Genomic DNA, 16,560 nt, shown 5'->3' with positions numbered 1-16,560 from the left:
GGGAAAGCTTTTGAGTGCCTGATGAGAGTCACCAGGGATAAATGAAAGTTTTGGAAAGTAATAAGTTCAGAAGGACTGGGTGCAGTTTCATTTTGATGAAGAATGTGATGGGTTCCTGTGAGTGGAGGGAGATGAGGTTGGACAGGCAGGTAAGTGGATGTGTGAGTTTGAATGCCAAGGGATAGAGACATGGATTAGGATTTAGCAATCACCTCAATGGGTGGACGTTAAACCAAGGGAGAGAATGCTTTGGTTAGGTCTACTTGTTATATACTCGTGAGCAGCTTGCAACCCTCTGCTGCAGCAGTCAGCGTCTTTCTGATCACTTGTTCAATGTCTTGACTACAAGCTCCACGGGGGCAGGAACTGGCTTGGCTTTATTCATTGTTGTGTCTCCAGGATCTTCCATGGCGCATACCTCTTGTAAACAATAGTTGTAGGTAATAATAACACCTTGAAGGTGTTGATTGAATTAATTTATTGATTTAAATTTTATTTTAGCATCTGCTGTGTGCCAGGTACCATTCTATGTGCTGAGGATAGAATAGTGAACCAACAGGTGTAGTCTCTGCTCTCATTATGCTCATATTCTAGTGGATGACATAGTTCAGTGAATACTAGACTAGGTAGTGATAGGGCTATGAAGAATAATAGTGAGACTCAGTAAGGGAGCAGAGACACTGGGGCAGTGTGAGGGATGTTGGATATTCAACCTTCAATTTCATGTGCTTTCTTTACAGTATGTTCTCTTTTCCAGGGAAGATGGTTTTCTCAGTATTTTCCCAAAAGGAATATAAATAAAATTTTATATTCCACATATCCTTTCAAGAATCAGGCTGACTCATGACTGTCAAGAAACCTTCTTTGACAGCCCACATTGATTTTTTGATGTATTTGGACCATGGAATTAAGCACAAAATTGCCCCCTTCTATTTTCATAGATGTTAACTTTTTCTACACAATAATATTTAAAGCTCCTTGAAATCAGAAAATGTGCATTACATGTCCTTTTAATTACTCATGACACCTAGCATAGAGCTGAGCATGTAGTAGGTGCTTAATTAACCTAATTAATTAACCTAATTAAGTTAAGTAACCTGCTGTTGAGTTTCATGCATTTCAATGCCCTCTGCACAAGTAGAATTTTGGTGGAGAAACTCTGTAGGATTTGATCCAAGTACTTTTTGAATTATGTGATAAGAAATAGTCTTGAAATGTCTATTTTTACTATTTTAAATATTTTTCTTTCAAATAATTTAACTCTGGAACTATCAAAATTGGCAATGTTTTCTATCAGTCATAAGAATAAGGATTTCACTGGAGAAAAACATTGTATTTTGATTTGAAAATATCAAGTCAGTAAATGCACTGATATGAATAATAAATAACTGTAAAAGTGCCATGTTTAATTGCAAAGAAAAAACATGTTGGAACTTTGTTTTACTCTTTGATTATTCTGCTAGAAAATTTTATTTTCTTACATTATGGCTGAAAGTTCAAAATAGAAAATTATTTTTAAAGATTTTGTTATTTAAAAATAATGTTATTTGTTTAGGCTAGAATTAGTTAATTGGTAGTATCTGAATTGTGTAAAATTCATTCAGTGGAAATTTCTTACAAATATCAAGAATATGTCAAATTTAAAATATCAAATGTTAAAGAACTATATTCTTTTTTATTCGAAAAATAATTGTAATAGATTGCATTTTGCATTGGGTCTTTCTTTTCAGAAGTTGGTCATGAGAAATTAATCATTTTCTAATATACTGGCAAAGAAATAGTATCACATAACTCTGGAGCTATATGGGAAATTAATATATCAAAAACAGGATAAATGGGTAAACATTAAAAATCTGTAAACTGTACCACAAGGATGAATTTCCCAATTTAATTCATATTCTCAAAATGAAATATTGGCTTTAAAATTTGATTAAAAATAAAGAGTGCCCAAAGGAGTTTTGAGAAAATTGTAACTGGATGAATAACATCATTAGCATGAAACAGTTACCGTAACTCTGCAAACTGCTTGGTAGGGTGCCATCATTTTCACATGAAGTGGTGAGCCGTATTTAAAGTATGTCCAAATTTTAACCTAAAATGAACTTGCTGAGATTTTGTAGGGAGACTGGAAGGCTGAGGCTTTGGAGTCAGGGACACCAGCTCAGAAGCCACTGAAGGGATCATGGAAGTGACAGGAGCCAGTTTATAGGAAGAGAGATAGGGATGTGAGGAAGCAAAGATAACCCAGGAGACAGTGTGAAGAGGGAAATGGCAGAATTCTGAAAGTAGATTTCACACAGGCAATGAAAGATAGGGAGATGACTCCATACTGTCAGCCCAGAAGTTGGCAAGAATGGTACAACTACTAACACATACTGTGTGGGGAGGTGGGGTCACTTCTCACATACTTACAGGTTTTAGTTTCGGTGTGAATGCAAACTGTCTTGTGAATGTAACAATGATAAATTCATGATGTCTGAAAAACTCTTTAGGGGCTCCAGGAATTATTTTGGATTTGAATTACATGTATGTCTATGTATAATTAATTAACCATCAATGATTAGTGATACCTACTTGGGGGGTGTGTGTAGGGGGACAGAGGCGGGGGGATGGGAGGCTTGTATTTTGGTGGTCACACACAACTCTATCAGAGTCTGCCAAACTTAATATTTGAGTGATTTCAGGGATGCTACTTAATCTTTCTGCATCTCACTTTTCTCCTCTGTAAAAAATGGAGATGAATATTAATATCTATCTGTCAGTGTTACCAAGAGGAATAAATGAAACAATGTACCTGGAAGGCCTTACACAATGCCTACACATAAGACTCTTTAAATGTTTGCTTTCTTTCCACATGTGGATACCACACAACAACAACAACAACAACAAACTCCCATCTTTCTCAATAGTTAAGGCTACCTTCGGGATACTTACTCGTAGGTAGAACTCTCCATTTTCATTTCCAGATTTAATCCGAAAAGTATTGATAGTGTTGGCATAAATAGTTGTGGCCTGTATCTGGAAGATGTCTGATGGCACAGACCTATCAGATCGGATGCTCATGTATTTGTAGACTATTGACTGGGGCAGTTCTCGGCACATGGCATTTGAGACTGGGCAAACACATCGGCTGCAGAGACAAACAAAAGTAGTCAGCAGTTTGGCTTGGTAAGACCAGAAAATCCACGTTTTCAAAAGTTCTGATTTTTCTTACTTCTCTGGTGTTAGAATGTAGGGATCTTGACAAGGATTTCGTGGATAACAACGGAAGCCGCCATGATAATTCCAACACATTTCATCCTCCCGGCATTCATTTGTGGTCTCACACTCATTTATATCTGTAGAGATGTAGGGTCAAAGAGTTTACTAACTAAACTAATGAACTGATCTAATTAAATCATATAACTGGCAGATTCTGTTTGCAAGGAAGGAGGTGTGAGAGCATCTGGACTGTGTTCAACCTGCTTTTAGACAGACTGGGTGTTCGTTGCATTGAATTCAGGACAGATAGAGCTGAGACATTCTAGGCAGATTAATAAGTGTCATTTCATGATATTTTATCAAGCACCTATTATTCATCTGTTGAATTCAAACCCCAATGTTAACCATTGACTCTGCCTATATAAAAGTTAAAAAAACACCAGTTCTTGTCCTCAGGGACATTATAATTAAGGGAATGTGTATATGGTTACTTAGAAAGTAAAATGGAATTAAGTAAGAGATAGATAAGTATACTGGGGGATGTGGAGCAGAGTTGGGTAATATTGCCAGGGGGATTAGGGAAGGCTGAAGGAAGGAAAAGGCATCTCAACGTGGCCTTGAAGGGTGGTGGTTAGATGGAGTTTTCACGGCTGGGGCAGGGAAGGCTTTCCAAGCCAAGAAATCAGGAAGCATAAACTATGGAAGGCAGCTTATCATATCTTTCAGGAACTTGGGAGAAAGGAAAAGGCTAGAAATGTGGTTTCAGTAAGCTGAAGCATGCTGAGAGTGGATCACACTGTCCAGAGGAAGCACGGCACAAGAAGTGAAACTATGAAGGGTTCCACCTCATAGAGCATAGCAATTTTAGGACTGTAAGGAAAAAGAAGTAGTTTAGGAAGAGGCTGTCAGTGGAGGGAGACAACCCAGGAAAAGGCAATGCCAAAGAAGTCAGAGGGAGAGAGAGTCCTGGGAAGAAGGGCTGTGTTTACCTCAGGCTGGACAAAGATTGACTTTAAATTTGGGAATCAGAAGCCTCCAGATGACATCCGAGAGAACAGTTTTACTAGAGAGCCATTACATTTATAACAACAACAACAATAAAAATAAAATTAATATCTACATCTCTATGTCTGTCTCCCTTTACATTTGAATAGTGATTTATATTTTATTCAATGTAAACTTTTTCTGAATCATTCCTTCTCCACAATGAGATATTTTTATTCATGAATTTACTCATTCCATAAGTAATTTACTGAATCCTTGCTGTAAGCCAAGCATGGGCTAGGTGCTGGGATATGATCTCTTTTGAATTCTCATACCCGGTGTTCTTTTTTAAGGGCCTTTATTGCTTTCTGCTTTGCATTATTGAAATCTGCATGTCTAGCTTAACCCTTCTATTAGCTTGTAAACTCCTTGAGGGCAAGGGTTATTGAACCCATCTTTTAATCCTTTCATCACCTAGCATTAATGCAATAGAGCACCTGGCTTTTAAGAAATATTAGATTGAACTAAGTTGCTCTTCACACAAACTGCGTGGAGGTAGGTGAGAAAGATATTTCCACTTGATATGGATGAAAAATAAGGGTTTAGTGGCTCATTCAAGTTCATATACTCTAAATAATTCATGCCTTGACTTTGGAGGAAAAAAAGTATTTTAGCTTCCAAACTGGCTAAAGTTATCTGGAACTCACGAACAGACTGGGAAGTCTTGGTAGTCCCCAAGAGACAGTTAGAAAAAGTGTCTTCTTGGACTGGCTATGGCTGAAGAAAGAAAACTTAGATTCTTCGGATGAAATCACAACTGACTTATCCTTTCATTATTTTCCACTTTTTTGAAAAATAAAGATGCTGTTTAAGTACAGGGAAAACTAATACTTATATGGAGTCCAACAGAAGCAAAAGACAACCTTATAATTTCATTTATTACTTCCAGTAATGTAGAGCCTAGCATAATCATCACCTTAATCATTCTGGAAGATTTTTCAGAAATTAATACTCTCAAAATATTTGATGAGTGTGTGTCTATGTGTATGTGTATTCTTTGTCTCTCTCTCTCTACACACACACACACACACACACACACACACACACACACACACACACACAGTTTTCATTTGTATAGGCCTGTGAAATGAGAACAGCTATTTCATCCACAAAATAAGTCTTTTAGAGAAAGTTAAGAATCCAAAACTTTCAATTTCATTTTATTCCTGTGGACAAGGCTCAGAAGAAATGATTTCCGTAGGAGAAAGCAATTGCTTTATACTTTAGAAGAATGCTAAGTCTTTTTCACAAAAAATGTTTTGGCTTAACCAAACATTCTGAAGCTGCATATCTTCAATATATAACATTTATGAATCCCCCACTTGCAATTTTGGTGCATTTTCCACCTTTAATTACAATAGATATAAATGTTTCCAGATAGATAGGCTAGGCAGGTCAGATCCCACCGTGCATTAATCTGCTTCTGTCTTTTGCTGAGCATCAAATCAATTTTTGATCAGAAACACATAGATATTTATTTGAAGGACTCCAGAGAAATTTGTTAAGACTTTCCACTAGCTGACATTTTCTTGCATGTAATATGCATGTTGAAAGTCTCAATTACGGTTCAGTAAGTAAAACCATTGGAATGCAATGTTTTCCCACAATTAACATTTATAAAGTCTCTATTAACCTGGAAAGGGTTATAAAGATGTTCGTTGTGCAATGAACTACATTCTGATTATGCTCATACTCAGTGGTTGGAGTCTAGTCGAAAAATTGTGTGCCTATTACAAAATCCCAGGTAATGGATTTCCTCTGAGTTAATATTTTCCTGTAAAATCATGATATAGATGGCGAATCCCCAGTGTCTCCTTTCCTTGATCTTTCTTTTTTTAATAGGATCTTTATTGTCCTTGTGTGCCTTCACTCCAACCCTGATTAAAAAGGACTCTCTACAGAAGATTTACTACTGGTCACTTACATTGGTAAGGAAATTTCATAAAAACACCTTGACCTGTACAAGCTTTATAGTTTACAAATTATTTTTATGTATGTTATTCCACTAAATTCCCACAACTCCCTTTTCCAAATGAGGAAGCTGAGGCTCAGAGTAGTTTGATAATTTGTTCAAGATTGTGCAGACTGAATACAGTGGAGCTGGGATTCAAACAGGTTTTCTGTCCTCAAGTTTGGTCATTTTTTTCATTCTTTTGTTGCTTTGTGTAAATTTAAGTGTTTGTACTAGCGTTTCCAGGATTTTCTACATTTTTGGTTTTATCTGACAGTCCTTTCCCTGTTAAGAAAATTTTCAACTACATGCAACATTGGAGGTAGGGTCCTTTTTTTAAAGATCTTCCTGAGAGACTCTGAAATCATACCATTGTAGGGAGCTGCCTCTTCCACTCATGTATAGGTGTGAAGATCATCTGAATGTTTATTTTGAAACTGGACCCAAGGTCATTAGCTATTTTGGGGCTAGTAGTTTTCTCTAAAATATTCAAGTATATTTTACGACATATAAGGTTGACTTTTCTCAGCACCTACATTCTTACGCAATTTATAATCCTCGTTAGTTTTAGAGAACGAAGACTGGATGGAGGTATGTTTAACTCACATATTGAGCTTATGCTCTGAACTCAAACTCACAGGTGAAACATTTTAATAACTGAATCTTTTCCAGTGGATGATTTGAAGATGTATCTCAAAGAGATTATGTAGGTTACATAGAAGAAATACCAGTATTTTATTAAAATTATTTATCTTTTAAGGATGAAAAATGATTACTGTGAATTCCAAGGAAAGTCAGCACTAGCATAGAATCACCTCTTTATGAGATGTATATATTTTATGATGAACAGGGGAAAAAAGAGCTTAAATTGTATATTCAAAGTGGGAAAAATGAAAGTCTATGGGAGAATCCTATAACATCCTCTTGTCTGGTTAAAACTAAATACCTAACATATGAAAAAAATAAATAAACTTACCTTGACATGTTCTACTTCTCACCACTTGGTATCCCTGGGGGCACATACATGAGAATTTCCCAGGTTCATTGACACATTGATATTGACACAGGTAGCTTGAGGTTCTGCATTCATCAATGTCTGTTGAATCAGACAAGAGAAAGGACACAGAGTTGAAAACTTTGTGCACCACTACTTTGGACAAATATATATATATAAATTATAAGATTAAAAATATTTATATTAAAATTATATATAATTAAAATTATTTATATTTTAAGGAGGAAAAATTATATCTATCTATCTATATATAAAGAGATCTGGCTTCTAGTCCTATTCCTGCTACTGTGTGACTTGGGCACATTTCTTAAGTTGCCTGGGTTTCTCATATATATATATATGTGTGTGTGTGTGTATATATATATATATATATATATATATACGTGTGTGTATATATATACGTGTGTGTATATATATATACGTGTGTGTATATATATATACGTGTGTGTATATATACGTGTATATATACGTGTGTGTATATATATACGTGTGTATATATACGTGTGTATATATACATACGTGTGTATATATACACATATATACATATATACACATATATACATATATACACATATATACATATATACATATATACATATATATATATACGTGCACACACACACACACATATATTATTTTTTTTTTCTGCTCAACAGTCTGGGGGAAGTAATATACTTTTGAGGTGAGCTAAAGCGAGTAAAAATATTGCAAATTCTGAAATAGAAATACAAAACTTTATAAGCAGCTGAAAGGCAAATTCTAACAATATCAGCTTATTTCCCTCTATGACTTCACAGCACAAAAAGTTTTTCTTATCATGACTTACTGAATCATTGCTGACAATTTGGCTAATCCTGGACCTAACTACACTACTGAATGAATTGGCTTGTGGTTGACGGCCTTCATTTTGGACTCTGCAGACCCATCCAGGATGCAGAGTTCATGTTTGTCTTCTAAGAAATTGGGTGACTTTGACGCCAAGTTCATTTGAGCTTTGAACGCCAAGTCCCCTAACCTGTGCAAGCTTCCAGAATGACAGCTTGGCAGGATCTGGCCTTCAGGGGAAGAATGCTTTGCATTTCTGAATAGTGATGTCCCTACAGTTTACTCAGAAGGGCAGAGGCAGCTGTCCTGAGGTAGCCTCTTTCGGTTTTGAGTGTAATGGCATGATGTGAGGCCTCTCTCGGTGGGGTATGAGCTTTGTGTAAAGCTGAGTGAACCGTGAGGAGGTCAGGGACATCAAGTGTCCGTGGCATCCCCCTCAGGATGTCTAATGCCTTTTGAATTATACAATGAAATGTGCACATGCAATGGACTCTGAAGGTCATGAATCTAGTTAAATGGACCTCCTCTTGTTCATGTGGAAAGTGAAACCCAGGCAACTCAAGAAATGTGCCCAAGTCACACAGTAGCAGGAATAGAACCAGAAACTAGATCTTGTGATTTTTATTTTAATGTTTTGACATGCACTTGGCTATTCTGAAACTTAAATATGCACACCAGTCACCTGGAGTTTTTGTTGAATGTAGATTCAGACTCAGGAGGTCTGGGTTGCAGCCTGAGATTCTGCATTTCTCATAAGCTCCCAGGAGGTGCTGACATACCTCATCACTGGATAACACACTGAGAAGCAACATGCTAGAGCATGCTTTCTAATTATTAGAGCCAGCCTGTACCTAATATTTCAGTTATTTTATTTCTTTTCCTTTTTCTTGGTAACACACTAAAAAGACAATGTAACAACTGAACTACATTAACTGGATTTTAGAACAGAATTCCCATGGGTAAGCATTTGTTTTCATAAACGGGTACATAATCAGATAAAACAACAGCAGTCACAGGAATTGGACTTTATTCCATACTATCTGGGAAGAGTTTTACCTTCACAGTTGAGCCTGTCACTGCTTAGCTCATATCCTTGATTGCACTGACAGATGAATGAACCAAGAATGTTGTAGCACTGCTGAGCACATTGATTGCTGGCATCACATTCATTTATATCTGAAAAAAAGTTTTTTTATATATATGTATGTATATGTATATATATACACACATATATATATAGACTTTAAACATATCCTTGCTCTTTTGTACCTACGTCATCTGCTGATAAGTGAGTAAATCCCTAGCTGAATTATTTGCCCTGCAGAAGCTCACTGGAGAACATCCATTTAGGTTTCATATTTGGTGGAACAACTTCAAACGTCTGTCATATACTTCTTTTGGAAATACCAAAATATGTTTTACAGGAATGACAGTTAGTTTGATGTTTGATGAATCTTTCCAAAGGAATTTAATGCTTCTAATAAATATACATTCCAGTATGTATTTTCTTTTGTTGTTGTTCAGATACAAAATGCCAATTCTATAAATAATTGATATAAGACATTTATACTGATATGGTCTCTCAGCATGCTGTACTGAAGATTTATCTGTGCTATTTATTACTTTTTAAATGGGTTCTGTTAAATTCCATTACAATTATAACATAAGCCTTTGAGACCCATACGGAGTTTTGCAATGCTCTAAAGCACTGAAAATATTGTGAAAAGGCATTTTTCCTACACTAGATTTTTTCCATGTCATGCCAGTCTTTTAATTGTGTGCCGTGACACTGCATTCTGAAAGGGGAGAAGAGGCATGTAAAAATCAGATGCACTTTCAGTGGAAAGTTTATATACTTGAACTTGTAGTAACCCCTTTGGCACTTTCAGCATTATATCACACACTGTTGACTAATTGGTGTATGTATATCAATTGATTTGTAGTTTTAAATTTGTTGATATATCCACAGAGGAGAACTAAAACCAACGTTAAAAAGTTTTCCATTCACATCTTGATGTGTTTTAAGACACAGATTGGTTATTATCTTTTAAGCTTTATGATTGCTGAAGGGAAGTCGATGGAAACTATTTACTCAACAACATAGAAAACTGGAAATACTGCAACATGGCATGGGGTTTCCTTTTGTGAAGACAGAAATCAGCAAGTTCTCAAAAGGCTTACCTACGCAAGTATAGTTGTTTGCTGCCAACTGAAACCCAGGACTGCACTGGCAATAAAATGAGCCTGGTGTATTCACGCATCTTTGGTGGCAATATGGAGGGATGGTACATTCATCTATGTCTAGGTTATCAGGCACACACACAAAGAGAACCAAATCATTGAATTAGCATTCTCTGAAAAGCATTATCTAGAAAACCTATGTAGAGAAAATCTCTTTTTAAAAGTAATAATTTCCTATTTTGTTAAAATTAGGGTATATATATTTTAAATATACTTTGTATTCTGAGTTAAGACATTAAGAACAAAGACTCAATGTTCATGCCATTCAGTGGTAAATAAACTTGGTGGGTGGATTGAGATTTAAAGAAAACAAAATAATTGAGACTATTGCATATATATATAAGATGTCAGTTTGGGGAGCTAAAAGCTTATATATAATTACAGAAGTAAAAAAGAACTGCTGAAATGGCTGGTGCAGCACAAAACAAAGAAGAAAGAGTTGTGGGCTGTGCTCAACTGGTGACCTTGGCTAAGTCACTTACGCCTTCAGTATCTTGATTTTTCTTCTGCAAGATGTGGATAGCAAGGCTTGCCATGTGTATCTTATGACGTTTTTGTGTATGAAATAAAAGAACACTGTGGAAGAATAGGATGCTAAATAAGCTACCTCTTGAGAGTGCTCTTTTGACACTTTGATGAAGTGTTCCAGCCTGTGTCCTTCTCATATAAATATTTTCAACTATAAAATGCTCAAATGAGAACTTGCTAAGTAGGACTAACATCTTAGAAGCATAATAAAATTTCATTAATTAATGATTCTACACTTTGTGACAACTTCAGCATGGCATGTGTAATTTAAAACAACCATTATGCATATACAATGTAATGCTATATAGTGACACTGCCTTGTGGTAAAACAAAACAAAACAAAACAAACCTTTATGCTGGGCTCTTTTGGTACTTTCATAACTAAAATTATGGGAAGTAGTGTGCTCAAGTGGCCTCAGGATAACCTGAGTTTGAATCTTTGTTCTGGCAATTACTAGCTTGGTCTTAACCTTTCGAGGTTCCATTTCCTCTTCTGTAAGTAGAATTACTGGGAGGGTTACATGACATAATGTAGGCAAAGTTCCTGACACAAAGCAAGTAAACATAAATGGGAGCTAATAAGCTGCAAGATATATTTGATTTAACTTGAATATTGAAATAAATAGTAAGAAGATATTCACATGGCTTTTCCCCTTACTTTGTTCAGGTGTCCATTCAAATGTCACCTCCTCAGGGTGGCCACCCTTCCCACCAATATAAAATGGGTTCTTCTGCCCTATCTATTCCCTTACCTTGCTTTAGACTTCTTTGTAGTCCTTAACAGTACTCAACATTGTGTTATGTGTTTATTTGCTTCTTGTGTGTTCCCTCACTATAATGCATGGCAAATAAGACCTGTCTTCTCCCCTTGAGGTGGAGGTAGAGGGTTTTTTGTCTGTTCATTGTTAGATCTGGAATAGGGCCTGGCGTAGTAGGTGTTCAATAAACATTATTCGAATAAATCGAAACTTCACACTAATTAAGAGCAATTTTAGCATAGTGCTTCCTAGTTCTCAGTACTATCATCAGGTCTAGTATTGATAGCTAATTTGTATGAATGGTATTATACTTTCTAATAGCTCCATGAGGGCTATGAATTTGTAAAAATTTGTTTACTACTATCCCAGTGCCTAGAACAATGCATGTTACATAGTAAGCCCTCAGTAACTATTTGGTGAATAAATGATGCATGTCTTCTTAACTAATAAACATTCATTGAACCATCGATATTTGCTAGCACTGTGTTTGGTACCCCAAGTTTATAATGATAATCAGTATACGTATGTTCTTCCCTGTCTGGTGTGAAAGACAGGCATGAAACACATTATTCCATGGAATGAGAAGATCAACAATAGAAAGGAGTGTATGGGACACAGGGAGCACCATGCTACTTGAAGTGTGGACTGTTGACTGCTGCTGGTTCATGGGCTATTTGGACCAGTCTGCAATGAATAAATACAGAAACTGAGAGTACATGTTTAGAAATAGCAATTTGACATTACTGCAACATTATTTTTATTGTACTTTACAGAAGTATTGGTCTGCCATAGATTGGAAATTTACAAAAAAGTATCCTTCATCATAATTTGAGAAGTACTGGCACAGGGGAGGAGCAACTAATTATATTTGGGTAAATCATAGCAGGCTTCCCAGAGGAAGTGATCCTAAGCTAGGATTTGATAGTGAAATAAGAGTTTGCCAAGAGGGAATGTTTTTGGTGCTGTAAAGAGCTTGTATAGAGGCACCAAAGTGTAAGTAACACTGTGTGATGTGTGTGGGGAACCGGTGGAATAAAGCTAGGGTGTAATATTTTGTGGTGGGGGAGAGGTGTTTATGCCACAGAACTGGACAATGATCAGATTGAGCAAGACCTTTCATGCTCTGTCGAGGAATGTAGACTTGATTCTCTCGGTGAGGGAAGTAGGAAGGGAAGACACATGATTAGATCTGAGTTTAGGAATATTTCCTCCTACCACATTAAAAGGGCTGTGACCATATGTTCCATTCTCTTTGATTCACCCCATACTAAGTTGGATTAGTTCTTTTTTCTGTACTTTTTATGCCCTCAAATGTTTATTTTCTGTCTAATACAATGGCCAAACTTTGTTATCTCTGGAGTTTTTTCTAAACACTCTTCTTTTAAATCACAGCTTCATTTATAGCAAACCCTGGGCCTTCCTCAGAGGCTGGGCACTAACCCCAGCATCTAGGCACAGCCCTATGGCAGGCAGAACTGGGCTGGGGCCCACATAGAACTCAGTGTTGACATGTGAACATCAACAGCTCACATTCTCAGGCGAAAACTGATGCTGGTTGTCTGTCCCCACATCCTCACCCTCTGTTCCTAAGAGGAAATAAGCCTTCTTCACTGATCTGTGGTAAGAGGGGGTATGTAAATAAATGGACAGTCAGAGTTTCATGCCTAGTGCTGGGCCTCATGATTGAGCCCAGAGTACTGTATTTTACTTCACTATCTGCCAGTTGGCTTCCTCATACTTTGATCTTCCATTCACTCAAAACACACGCATAGAGCCTCCATCACATGGTGGGCATGCTTCAGGGACTGGGGAGACCACAGTGCCACAAGATGACCTGGTCTTGCTGTCAGGGAGCTCACGCTCTTAGGCCCTCCAGCAGAGGCACATGCTGAACTTGGCTTTGCACTCATGGTACCCTACAAAGGCTTGCAGTGTAAAGAGCCTTTAATACCCATCTGTTGACTCAGAATACAATGATAGCAAACAGCTTTACTGCACAGGGACAGGCACTATTCTAAGCATTCCCTACATGAGCTCTGGAGGTAGGGACTAGTATTATCTCCACAGTACAAGTGAACATAGTGAGACACAGGACTTAAGTAACTTGCTTAAGGTCTCAAAGTGAGCTGGTGTTGGTGCTTGGAATGCAACTCCACCATTTGCTCTATGTGCTGTGCTATGCTATGCTCTGCAGCAGTGAATGGTGAATGAAGCCCACAGTACCAGTGTGTTAGCGTGATGGCCCCCAAAACAGCAAATTTAAATTTTTTTTGGTTGTTTTTATTGTCCCATTCATACCCCAAATTTCAGCTCTTGCTTCGTCTAACATTTAACCAACACTTTGTTATCCAGAATAGCTCAACCTTTAAGGTTGTTTCTTGTTATTGTGGAAAATGGATTGGTAGTCTATAAAAGAATAAGGAATTATTGGCTACCACTCTCCAAAGAAACATGAATGCTTTGATTGGAATGCTTGAGGTTGAAACAGTTAAGGTACTCAAGACAGGACCGTGCTCACTGCACTGTGGTACTTACCTACGCACTGCTCCCCTCGCTTCTGATATCCAGGAGGGCACTGACATGCGAAGGATCCCCGTAAATTGATGCACACTTGGTCTGCTCTACAGTTGTGCGTCCCTGCAGTGCACTCGTCTATGTCTGTCAGAGACACGCAACACAGAAAGAATTGTCAGTTGTGAAGATGTTGATATTTCTTCCATTTTGCCACTTCTTAAGCTAAATCTTTATTCTTAAAAGTTTATAATGTTCTTACATTGGAAATGTTTAAAATTATAAATTATTTCAAGTGTTCAGAAAATAATTTTGCAAATACCAGTGAGTACTGCTCAGATTTAACAAATGCTAACATTTTGCCATGTTGGTCTCGGCTCACTTTGTTTTGTTAAGAAACATTTCAGATATAGCTAAAGCCTCACACCATCCTCATCCCTTGACCCATCACCTACCACTGTCTCGGTAGGAATGAATCCTTCCCTGAGATGTTTTTGTACTTTCATTAGACAGGGATGCATCCATTAGAACATATGGTATTGTTTTGTATGTTAAAAATTTTAATAGATTGTATGATACTTGCTTTTCCATCCAATATATTGTATTTGAGATAATTTCCATTGACAAATTTCTAAAAATCTGACCAATAATTGGGTGTAATCAACCTTTAATATTATATGTTCCCTGTAGCTGTTTGTTTTTGCAAACAGCAGGGTAACATGTATATATAAATCTTTCATTGCAAATTTCAGAATGCAAAGGATTCAATTTGATCATATTCCTCTAGCCTGTGTAGTTTAAAAGTCCTATTTTCTCAAAGCAGTGTACTTCTTGGAATAATTTACTAAATGTGCCTTAATGAGTATGCAGGTTACAGTTCTAGAAAAGTAAAAAATGCTCAGTGATAGCATAATAAACTAGTTATAAGAAATTTCTTTGGGATCAAAAGGTGATATAAATTTGTGTGTGTACATTCATATTTACAGTAATTTATAAGTAAAATCTAATTTTGCCTTATCTGTATCACTTTTATATTCATTCGGCTCTCCTATATCATGAAGTTAAGTAGTACACAAGAAAGGATCATATAATTTCATCATTCTTCAACAACCACTCTAAGCTTCATTAACAAATATCATGAAACTTGTAATTCCTAGATGACAATTTTTGTATAAAAACCAAAATACTACCCTGGGTCTACCACAGTGATGATCTAAGACCCCTGAGGCAGATTTCAGGGGTCTTAGATCATCACTGTGGCAGACTCATGGTAGTGTGTTGGAAGAAAAAGTAGGGAAAGAATCAATAATAAAAAAATTTACTCCATTTCTGTCTTCCCTCTAAGAATCTCAGAGAGTAGCCCCTGAGGTTGGTTTGCCTTTCACTTTTCTGTATTTTCAAGGAGGACTGCCACATTTACACTATGCAGTATAATAATATATGAAGTTGAGATTGTAAAAGGGTTGTCCTCAGAAATCAGCTTCACTTAGCTGGGTGTGGAAATGATAAGAGAGATTCTTTCAATAAGAAAGAGGGAGGGGAGATGAAAAATACTTGAGTAATATATGGCTATTTATTGGATAATAATCTATAAAGCATCCACTTACGTAATTCTTTGAACTTGGTTTTAAAGTTTTGGCTAAGGTCTTTGTTATTTTGTTTTGTTTTGAAATTTATTATAATTACTACTAGTATTATTTTCAAGTCAGTGATTACAAACTGTCCTTTTTAGGTACTATGCGATGGTGCAACAATCTTGCTTTGAAATTATCTGCTGTTTTTTATGTCTTTTATTATTTTCTCAGATGCACTTGATGAAAACCTTTCTACTGGGGTTTCTTCAGAGTTTTATGACTCGTTAATGCAGAAATGACAGCAGAATATCTATTGTTTTATGTCAAGAACATTTGCCAGCATTTGCAGTGATAACAGTCCTGAGAGATACGGCAATGTTAGATTCAGATGTGGCAAGTTTCCTCTGGCAGAAGATCAAGGCCTTGGGCTGGCTGCTGCATTTTCTAAGGGAGGCTTCGGCAGTGACTGATGCTTTTCTTTTTGACACCTATCTGCAAACTGTCTCCACCCCGCTGCATTCCTACAACTGGTGCCCTATGACTTCCTTCCTACTTTCTTGTCGCTCATTTCTCAGTGTCTGATAAATAGGCTAACATTTCCAGTGGAATTAATATATCATTAAGTAGATTTTAAATACAAAAACCTGTGCTACTCCTTCTTAAGAATGAGGTCTGCTTACCTTCTGAGTGGGTTATTTAATAAAAATATTAGGTGAGTTAAATTAATTTAATAAAAACAAACAACAACAAAAAAACAAATAAAATACCACTGTGCTCACTGCCACTACTTTCCTTCCCTTTCTCCACCAAAACCCAAACAAAGCTGCAAGACTTGCCTCACCTAGGACTGACTGGTGATTACACATTTTACTTACCGGGACTCATAAAATCGTCAAAAAAGTGACCTCTGTG

The 16,560-nt window shown here is 36.7% G+C and overlaps 1 protein-coding gene across 1 annotated transcript in view; it reads right to left on the bottom strand.

Moving 5' to 3' along the window:
* EFEMP1 (EGF containing fibulin extracellular matrix protein 1) overlaps nt 1-16,560 on the bottom strand; it is a 57,262-nt gene that overhangs the window by 1,797 nt on the left and 38,905 nt on the right. Inside the window, exons 5-10 of the mRNA XM_032176558.2 lie at nt 14,099-14,221; nt 10,218-10,337; nt 9,093-9,212; nt 7,173-7,292; nt 3,215-3,338; nt 2,935-3,130 (exon numbers count right to left, since the gene is read on the bottom strand). Coding sequence (XP_032032449.1) covers nt 2,935-3,130; nt 3,215-3,338; nt 7,173-7,292; nt 9,093-9,212; nt 10,218-10,337; nt 14,099-14,221 — 803 coding nt within the window. The remainder of the gene's footprint in view (nt 1-2,934; nt 3,131-3,214; nt 3,339-7,172; nt 7,293-9,092; nt 9,213-10,217; nt 10,338-14,098; nt 14,222-16,560) is intronic.

Source organism: Hylobates moloch, unplaced genomic scaffold (genome assembly GCF_009828535.3).
Source record: "Hylobates moloch isolate HMO894 unplaced genomic scaffold, HMol_V3 SCAFFOLD_15, whole genome shotgun sequence".
NCBI classification, from domain to species: domain Eukaryota; kingdom Metazoa; phylum Chordata; class Mammalia; order Primates; family Hylobatidae; genus Hylobates; species Hylobates moloch.
Note: the sequence above shows the minus strand (reverse complement) of the source record. Positions and strands in the feature narration are given on the sequence as shown.